At 55.6% G+C, this 9,668-nt stretch overlaps 1 protein-coding gene across 1 annotated transcript in view; it reads right to left on the bottom strand.

Annotated features, from left to right (window-relative positions):
• Positions 1-1,898: 1,898 nt before the first annotated feature.
• The window catches only part of SEMA5B (semaphorin 5B), a 117,671-nt gene continuing 109,901 nt past the window's right edge, over positions 1,899-9,668 (bottom strand). Inside the window, exons 12-22 of the mRNA XM_079922312.1 lie at positions 7,266-7,383; positions 6,935-7,116; positions 5,691-5,834; positions 5,342-5,489; positions 4,979-5,204; positions 4,573-4,791; positions 3,922-4,092; positions 3,670-3,819; positions 3,198-3,242; positions 2,558-2,763; positions 1,899-2,321 (exon numbers count right to left, since the gene is read on the bottom strand). Coding sequence (XP_079778438.1) covers positions 2,163-2,321; positions 2,558-2,763; positions 3,198-3,242; positions 3,670-3,819; positions 3,922-4,092; positions 4,573-4,791; positions 4,979-5,204; positions 5,342-5,489; positions 5,691-5,834; positions 6,935-7,116; positions 7,266-7,383 — 1,768 coding nt within the window. The 3' untranslated portion in view covers positions 1,899-2,162. The remainder of the gene's footprint in view (positions 2,322-2,557; positions 2,764-3,197; positions 3,243-3,669; positions 3,820-3,921; positions 4,093-4,572; positions 4,792-4,978; positions 5,205-5,341; positions 5,490-5,690; positions 5,835-6,934; positions 7,117-7,265; positions 7,384-9,668) is intronic.

Genomic DNA, 9,668 nt, shown 5'->3' with positions numbered 1-9,668 from the left:
ATCCTAAGGACATAGAGATACGGATAAGAAGGTCCATAATAGCGTTCTTTGGTAAAGAAAAATTTGAAACAAATCAGAGTGGTTTAAATAAATTATGATTAATTCATGTGAAGGACTGATACTTTTATGTAACAGATGGTGCGTGCATGCACACACACGCGGTGTGTATTTTGGCATGACACACATGGGTTTCCACTCCACTGATGCCATTCCAGTCAAAAGTGGCTGGGCATGACCCGGGAATTCTTCATGACTGCTTGCTACAGACCTGACCAGTCCCTGACATATATGAGTGGCCCCTGTGAAACAGGCACCCTGGGCCCTAGAACACTCTTGAACTTCATTGGCTCTACCAGGTTCAAGGGAATCCAAAACCCCAAGATCTAACACAGGCCCCTACAGGCTCTGGATTCATGGGGTGAATAGAAACTCAGTGAGGAATCCCCAAACTGCAGAAATACTCATTATGTCCCCTGAGCTCTCACTGACTGGGCTCCACCTTGGACTGAGGACACGGCTATTGCAGTTGAGCCAGTAAGCACAAGGGAGTCCAAGACACGAGGTCCAGGAGTGCTCCTTTCTTCCTCCTCCTCCCCTCCCCAAGATCCTCTACTTCCTCTACCACCGGGATCTCACACTTCACAGCCTGACCTACAAATAGATTTTGCTGCAAATCCTGTAATTGATCCAGCCAATTAAGTCAGGAAATTCCTCTCTAAACTTAACATGTCCATCAATCTCATCCAAAATGGTGGCACGGATGTGGTGGGCTGAGGCTTTGAGGCTATTTTGATTTAATCCAGCCAAAACTACAGAGGGCTTCCCCCACCTCACAGATTTACTCATTTCTCAGTCAATTCTGATTTTATTAAACTCAGCAATGTAAGCACCTCATAAAATAATCTTCATCAATACTCCCCTGCTGGACTCACACATTTCCACTGTGGAAGTGCTGCCGATTAGAGCTGCTAAGGCAATGGGCAGAAATCTCCTGTTGTATTGCCTTTGGTGTACTTGTGTCCCTACTTGTGAATCTGTGATCATCCCTCTTTTCCAACAAGGGTTTAGGGCAACGTGTGTATGTGGAGATTTACTCACAAATGGAAAGTTATCCTCTATTAAAGTCAAACTCTACTGGGGTCATCTCCCCCACCCTGAGAAGACCATCTGTCACCCCAGTGCATTGCTCTAATTGACCAGACCGGGCCAAGAGGAGCCCACACACATATGCACGAAGACGACGTTACATTTGGAGACTGGATATCATCTTTAATAATGCCACAGCCCAACATCCTTTTTGTTGCTGCGGCAGATTGTGATTGTGTGTGTACATGTGTGCGTTCCTGAACAGATGAGGGCCCAGCAGAGACTCCCACGCGGGTCTCAGCCAACAGCTCTGTTGAGCAGCAACTGGAAAGCCATCTCCACTGGCCTCCCACCTCCCTTCCTCCTGGGTCACCTTTCGTGCACTCTGATTGAAAGGCCGAGGAATGTGCCAGCCCAGATTAAAGGACTTCTCAGCACAGATCAGTCTCCAGCCCCCAGTCCTCACTGCCTCTGACCAGAGGGATGTCGCTGGGTAAAGCACAGACTGCTAGGCAAAGGTGGACAACCTGCTCCAGCCTTGGTCCCCATGTCACACTGGGGCAGCACCACAATGACCCAGCCCTGGGCAGAGAATCCAGACCTACTGGGATCATTTGACTAGTTTCTTTCAGAGATAATCAGGATGTAGCCCAGGCCCTTCCTGGGGCCAGCCAAAGAGGGGCACACTCGGCCCCTGATAGCTACACGGGCTGTCATTTCCAACCCAAACCTAAAAGCCTGCCCTCCTGCCATCTCCACTCTCCAATTCCCTCACACGCCTAGTAGGTCCACAGCCCAGACATGGGAGGGGAGATCAGCATGACGGTGGGTTCCAAGGAGGCCATGAGAGACCCGGGCTGAGCTGGAACTGCAGCCGTGTGCCAGCCTGAAGCCAGCCCTTTCCCCCATGGTCACCGCCAGCCAGAGCTCTTTGAAGCCAGATGGGACCCCACAAGGCAAGGCAGCAAGTTCTTGGCCTAGTGCAGAGGGAGAAAACCAAACTGGCTCCACCGTCCCACCTCCACCTGCTCTGTGCCTTAGGAAGGCAAGGAGCCCAAGTCCCCAGGACAGTGGTATCAGCTGTTGGGGAAGCACCGTTGTCCAGGTGAGGCCTCAGGCCGGAAGCTGTGTTTGTTCAGTGGACTCGGGTAGTAGGTGGTCGTGTACACATTGGTCTGCTGCAATGGGTAGAAGTTGGCTCTGTCATCGGGGATCAGGTTATTCTTATTCAGGGTCTGTGGGAGAAGGAAAGAACAAGAGAGGAAGGGGTGAAGGGAGAGACGGGGAAAGAGGACAGGCCAGAGCAAGGAAGTCAGGAGCCAGTCAATGAGAGAACGTCTGGCTGCTGACACAGTGTTCTGCCCACCATGCCACTGCTCTCTCCCGAGTGCCCAGCCTAGTTATGTCCTGCGTAGGACCAGGACCACTGCACCCTTCACCCTGCCCTCTGCTTCTCCGAGAGGACTCCCACCTTGAATTCCATGGGTGTGTACTTCTCATTCTTGGGGGCACCCCCGCCCTTGTAATGCAGGTGGTTGGGGGTGGCAGGATGGACGAGCGTGGACTCCTGGGACTGGTGCCGGCAGTGCTGGCAGTACAGGTACACCGCCAAGGTCAGCAGCCCAGAGCCCACGAAGCAAGAGATGCCTGTGGCCACCAGGTGGAGGAGACTGAACGCTGGGAGAGGGAAGAGACAAGAGGTAAGGAAAGGGCCACTGTGAAGACCCCCAACTGCCCCCCAATAGGAGGCCCTGAGACATAAAGGGAAGGGCTTTGAAGCCAGGGTCATCAGAAACAGGAAGGTTGCGTGGCCTGTCACCAGGGGCCTGTCTCACAGGACCACCTGTGGCTTGGGTCGGAGGAGGCAGCCAGTGGTGTGGAGTTGGGTGACTCTTCTTGAATACAGACTTGACCACCACTTCTTAGCTGAGGGGCATGGATGGAATTGCCCAGACTCTCCTACACGTGGTCTAAAGCAGTGCGGGACCTCAACAACGTTTGTGGGTCTGGAGCGAGAAGTGGAGAGACTCCAGGTTTCAGAGTAGGTGGGTCTCCTCCTTGGGGAGGGGGGAGGGCGTGGATCGTCATGAGGTGGGGCAGGTTCCTTTTACCTCCACAGCCAGTGGTCTCATCCACACTGGAGGCAGGCAGGATCACTGCAGGAAGACAAGCAGAGTGGGTGTAAGAGGCAGGGAGCAGAGGACGTGAGTCCCTCCAGGGCGGTGTGTGTTGGTGTGTGTCTCGGAGGACCCCTGGGTCAGCGCCGACCTGTGGGACTGCACCTGGGGACCTTCATTTCCCTTGGTCTCCCCCCAGGCCCCACCTCTGAGAAAGGTAGGCCCATCCGTCAAATGAGGAAGTGCAAAGGCCCAAAGTGTGCGAACCTCCCACCCCGGCATTTCATCCTGCACCCCGCAGGATGCTTCAGAAGGGGAAGGAAGCTGGGGCTCAGGGCAGGAAGGGTTGGTGTGAAGGCGCTGGCTCGGAGACCTACCGGGCATCTCCCGGATACTTCAGAAGGGGAAGGAAGCTGGGGCTCGGGGCAGGAAGGGTTGGTGTGAAGGCGCTGGCTCCGAGACCTACCGGGCATCTCCCTGGAGGGGCAGGGGCGGCTCTGGCTGCTGTTTCCAGCACAAGTGCTGGGCCCAGGGACCAGCTCCTCGCAGTACCGGCCACGGCTTTGGACTCCATCCTCTGTGCACGCACTCCACTCAGACCATGGCGACCAGCCTTCTGTGTGTTGTGGGTTGGGATGAGGTTAACCACCCAGACCCCCTTAGTGGGGATGCGCAGGCTCCGCATTGCTCCCCAGGCCCTGCCAGATGCACTTCGTACCTGGGCAGGCCTGTGTGGCACACAGCGCCTCCTCCGTGTGCAGCCCGAGACAGATGTCCTCGCCCGGAGAGGGGGCGGGGCTGCTGCAGGAACGGGTGCGTTGATAGTGGCCGCCACCGCAGGAGGCTGAGCATGGGGACCAAGAGGTCCAGCAGGACCAGGCACCCCGCACTGCAAGGCGATGGGGTGGGTGAAGAGGGGCTGCAGGTGCAGGCATGGCCCAAGACAGTCTTCTACCCCAACCCAGGCTAGGCCTCTCAGGGCCACACTGCCCTCAACATCGGCCCTGACCCAGCCCTACAGTCCACTGTTAGGGAGTCCCCCTCCCCTCAGGGGTGGCAGGAGAAATGCAGGCTGCAGAGGGGACACCAAAAACCAACTTCGCCTCAAATCAAGCTCCTTGTCTAGCTAACCCATTAAAGGAGAGAAAACAGCGACACGGAGGGTGAGGAAATGCCCTGGTCCCTGCGAGTAGCTGCCGTGTCCATGTTCAGGGCAGAAAATTGCTCTGGGGGCCCTGTACAGAGTTGGCAGGGAGGAGAGGTCTCCAAGCAGGAGTTAGTTGTAGCCTGGGGAGGCCTGGGAGTCTCCCCGATGGGGGTTCCCTGGGCGAGGGGTTCCCTGGGCCAAGATTCCTTAGTGGAGGGTTACCTGGACAAGCTTGGGGGTTGCAGTCCTGGTACTCGGCAGCGTCACCCACGCACGGCAGGCCCCCGTTGCGGGGCTCCGGGTTTGTGCATGTTCTCTTGCGGACGCGGAAGCCCAGCTCACAGTCTCGGGAGCAGGAGGTCCACGGGCCCCAGGCGGCCCAGCCCCCGCTCACCGTGTGCGGGGAGGTGCCCCCGCTGCGCAGGAGCTCCTCCACCAAGGCTGGGGGGATACAGGGGGGCTGGCCTCAGCCACAGAGGGCTCCCACGGCAGCCCAAACGCCTCCCCCCTTCTTCCAAACCGCACATCCCCTCCCTGCCCCCTCCTCCCCTAGCTCTCACTCCCGGCCCCGCCCCATCGCTCTGGGCCTGGGAGGGAGGGTGGCGGGTGGGGAGACGCAGGGCTGTACCGTCCGTGTCGCAGGCTCCAGAGCCGTCCGCGGGGCAGGTTCGGGTCTCCGTCCTCCTCCGGCCAAACTGCAGCCCGTGGGGGTCGGCCAGCGGCGCGCGGCACGTGAAGCGGAAGCGCTGCTCCTGCCGCGCCCCGCCCTGGGTCACGTTCACCGGTAGCCAGGGCGTCCACGGCGTGTTGCGCCGCACTTCGGGGCAGCCTTCATGGTTGCAAGTCTTGAACTCCTTTGGGAGGAGGACTGGTGCTCTTGCACAGCCTCGCAGCCCCAGGCCTGTCCCGCGCTCCGCCCCCCGCCCCTTCTCTGCACTCCCCTTGGCTCGAGGTCCAGGCATCCCGCGTCCGCCCCCGGCCCGGCCCTCACCACGCCGCAGCCCGGGCAGGAGTTGCCGTTCTCACAGGCCCGACGCCGCGATTGCACACCGCTCCCACAGTGGCTGCTGCACTTGCTCCAGGAGCCCCAGGATGCCCAGAAGATGGGCACCGGGCAAGGCATGTTTTCGTTACAGAACCTGACGGGGAGAGGGGGAGGAGTCGTTACTCTAGGGAACGGGCACCCCTTTCCCTATGAGAGGTCACTGAGATTGCAAGACTGGGAAAACGAGGGTCCACTGGACCACCTGGAGAATCCAGGCCACCTTCTAGGGGGCCCGGGAAGTCGGCGACCTCGGGGCTGGCTTGTCGCAGAAACCAACAGCCACGCCCTAGCTCACCGTTCCTCCCGGCTCTTGCCCACGCAGATGCGGCCCCCGTGGCGTGGAGCAGGGTTGCTGCAACTTCGCTGGCGGACCTGGAATCCAATCCCACAGGAGGTGCTGCATAGGGCCCACGATGACCACGGTGTCCACGCCCCGTTCCTGGTGGGGCCGGAGGGGATAGAGACAAATGACCCTCTGAGCTCTAGCTTCTCAGATCTAATCACATCTGCACAGGTGGATTTTGTATTGTTGTCAGGAAGTGCGATTGACAGGAGATAGTTCCTAACCAGGCCTTCTCAGGAATGACTTATTCATTCATTTGTTCACTCCTCAAACATGCATTGAGAGCCTTCTTCCATATATCAGGCTGTGCTTAGGGTTAGAGCACAAAGATATACCCACATGGCCTCTACTCGCAGGGGAAAAGGACATATTCTCTAGAGAAGGCCTTTGCCATCTGCAACCTTTGTTTCAGCCTTGTTGGTTGGCAGACCCTGGTATTCAAACCCATGCTCTCTCCCCCGTTCTACTGCACATGCTTTGCTCCAACCTCAAGACACCACCCACTCTTGTCTCCTTTGCCCCTAATTTTCAAATTTTGGCACTACCAATTACTGGCTGTTTAAGGCTGGGCAAATTACCAAAACCACCTGTGCCTCATCATACTCTTATCTTTAAAGTAAGGATAATGATTGTATTCCTACACCATGAGGTTGTGATGGTTAAATTAATAAATGTAGTGTATATAAAATTATTTTAAGAGTGTCAAGAATTATGGGTTATTTCTTTTAATCACTTTAGGGAGTCCTCAGGTAGTAGGCAGTGTGCAAGCTCTCTCTTTCTCTCTCTCTCTAAATATATATATAATATGATCTCATTTAACCCTCCCAACAACCTTCAGGGTGGGCACTGTAACCCTCATTTAGAGAAGCTCAGAGTGGTTAGGTAGCTACAACCATCCCATGCTATCCTGTTTGGGACTGCAAGGCTTATTGAGGATATGATCTGGCTAGGGATAACCTCCACGCCTCTTTGTATGAAGAGCACCGCAAGGCAGAAAGTTCTCTCCCACTGGAGTGGAAACTCTCCCAGGGCTCATGTTTCCTGCCTCAGACATCAGCCACCTGTCCAGTGCCCTGCACAGCCCTGAAGTGTTTTCTGTCCCTTAGTGCAAACAGCTGGCTGGGGATGCCCCGTTCCCTCCATCCCCCCTCCCCCATTCCAAGGCCACCGCCAGCAAGCCCTGCGTCTTCACATACCTGGAGCAGTTGGCAATGTGGATGGCTGGCCCCAGGCAGTCACAGCCCCCACAGCGGGGTCGGGGGGAGTCACAGGCCCGGGCCCGACACAGGCAAGAACCTGAGTTGTCCCCATCTAAGTGCTCACACGGTTGCCATGGTGACCATGGGCCGAAGCCCCCATCCCGAGTCACATTTCGCACCTGAAGACACACACCAGGAGCAGGACCCTGTCACACAAGGCAGGGGCAGGGAAGGTACAAGGTCCCAGGGCTGTGGGGACACTGATGGAGAGTCAGGGCCTGAATTCGGGGGAAGAGGTCCCTGGTGGGGGGTACAAAAGGGTTCTCACAGGACATGCTGTGATGTTCTGGGTCCAGAGGCTCATGTTGGAGCTGTCCTCAAGCGTGCTGCAACGTTGCTGCTTCCCGTCCCAGCCACAGTACGGGTCCCGTGCCCCCAGGCATGCCCTGCCAGACAGAGGTCCAGAGACTCAAGCCCACTGGACTCCCACCATCACCTGCATCCCAAGAATACACCTGGACACTCTCCTCTGGGCACTTCTTTCATTCAGTTGTCCTCCACAATAATAACAAAGTTCACTGAGTACTTACTGTGTGCCAGGCATCGTTTTAAGCACTTTAGAAGCATGAATTAACTCAATACAACAACTCAATGCAGAAGGTACTGTTATTATCTTCATGTTACATGGAGGAAACCCAGAGCCGACCATGGACTCATACTATGGTGCTCCAGAACCCACACACTTAGCCAAGAGATTACTGCCTTCCCTGAGTCTGGGTGCCCCACAGTCCTCATCTAGGGCCACAGGTGAAGATGTGGTGAACAGAAATCCAAAGAGGTAGTTCCTCCCTGCTAGACACTGTGATTATAGTGATGGAAAGGCCCTTACAGATGATCTGGCCCAGTGGTTCTCAACCCTGGCTGCACATTAGAATCACTAAAGGAACTTTTTTTTTAAAAAAATTTCCTTCATTAAAAAAAAATAGTAGTTATTTATTTATTTGGCTGCGCCGGGTCTTAGTTGCGGCGTGAGAGATCTCTGTTGCGGAATGCGGGCTCTTAGTTGAGGCATGTGGGATCTAGTTCCCTGTCCAGGGATCGAACCCAGGCCCTCTGCACTGGGAGTGCAGTCTTAACCACTGGACTACCAGGGAAGTCCCTAAAGGATCTTTTTTAAAAATACTGATACATGGGCCCACCCCAGACAAGAATTTCTGGGTGGGTGGGCTGGGGATTTAAAAGCTTGAGGGGGGGGGCTTCCCTGGTGGCACAGTGGCTGAGAGTCCACCTGCCGATGCAGGGGATGCGGGTTCGTGCCCTGGTCCGGGAAGATCCCACATGCCGCAGAGTGGCTGGGCCCGTGAGTCATGGCCGCTGAGCCTGCGCATCCGGAGCCTGTGCTCCGCAACAGGAGAGGCCACAGCAGTGAGAGGCCCACGTACCGCAAAAAACAAAAATGCTTGAGGGTGATTCTAATGGGAGCCAGACTGAGAACCACTGGGATCCATAAAACAACCTTTTCATTGTACAACGGAAGAAACAGTCACAGAGAAGGGAACAGGCGTTTCCCCAGGATCACGCAAACTGTACGTGGCAGAACTGAGGCTAGAACCTAGACCTCCCCACCACACTCTTCCCCCATGGACCTGCTTCCCAGCTGGAGGCTGTGTCTTACTTCACACACTGAGTGAACGTGAGCCCGTGCCTCAAAACACAGGTGCAGGGTCAGGGGACACCTGGGCATAGTCCAGGGTCACCTGGGCATCCACACGTTTGTGCTGCTCAGCGGCAGGACCCAGAGGCCAATGCACGGGCATCATAAGAATGAGCTCAGGCTGGGATGAGCCAGGGGTCACATCCCAGGTCCCCATTTTTCCTAGGCAGCTCTATCTCAAATGAGCCCGGAGAGGTAACGGTTCACACGCTGATGCATGTCCCAAAGCCCCCACTTCTCATAACCTAGGCTCCTCTCTTCCCTTTTTACTTCTGACTTAGTCATTGTATCCTCTACAGTTTTTAACAACAACAACAAGAGTTAAATCTCTACTGGTAAGACTCCAAGGAGGGGAAAAACAATATGGGAATTGTGGAATCAGGATTTGCTGTCCGTTGCTAAGTAAACAGAATATCAGATTCTGGAGCCTGAAGGAAGTTCCCTCCAATACCCAGAGAGCCCACTGCCAACCTCAGGGGATTCGCTGGGTCCCTTCTGCCTCCTTTCGCCAATTTCCACCCTCTCTGGCCAGGTCTGGCTGCTCTACAGCAGTGGGCCTGCTACAGAGGGTCTAGGAGAGCACTGAGAGTGAGAGTGAGGCAGTAACTGGAGGTTAGAAAGCAGAAGAAGTTTGGGGTTAAGGAGGTGCTGGATGACAAAGAGGGTGGGGGAGCCCATGCGATGACATGAGTCTGCAGAGGGATTTTCCTTTGGCCAAAGGGGCTAAGGCTGCCCAGGGCTAAAGGGATACACAAAGGAGTCAAGGGGCTGCCCCTTTTGGTATCTTCAGGATAGAATCTTTCTTTTCTCTTGAAACTTCAGGCAAAGTCACCTGTCAGGTGAGTTCTTTATTTTCAGTGAGTTCAATAGACCAAAGAGAAAAGAGGTTATACAGAGACCTTATAAAGAAGAGGGTGGGGCTTCCCTGGTGGCTCAGTGGTTGAGAGTCTGCCTGCCAATGCAGGGGACGCGGGTTCGAGCCCTGGTCCGGGAAGATCCCACATGCTGTGGAGCAAC

Source organism: Stenella coeruleoalba (assembly GCF_951394435.1).
Source record: "Stenella coeruleoalba genome assembly, chromosome: 5".
NCBI classification, from domain to species: Eukaryota; Metazoa; Chordata; class Mammalia; order Artiodactyla; family Delphinidae; genus Stenella; species Stenella coeruleoalba.
This window is presented reverse-complemented; position numbering and strand designations above follow the sequence as displayed.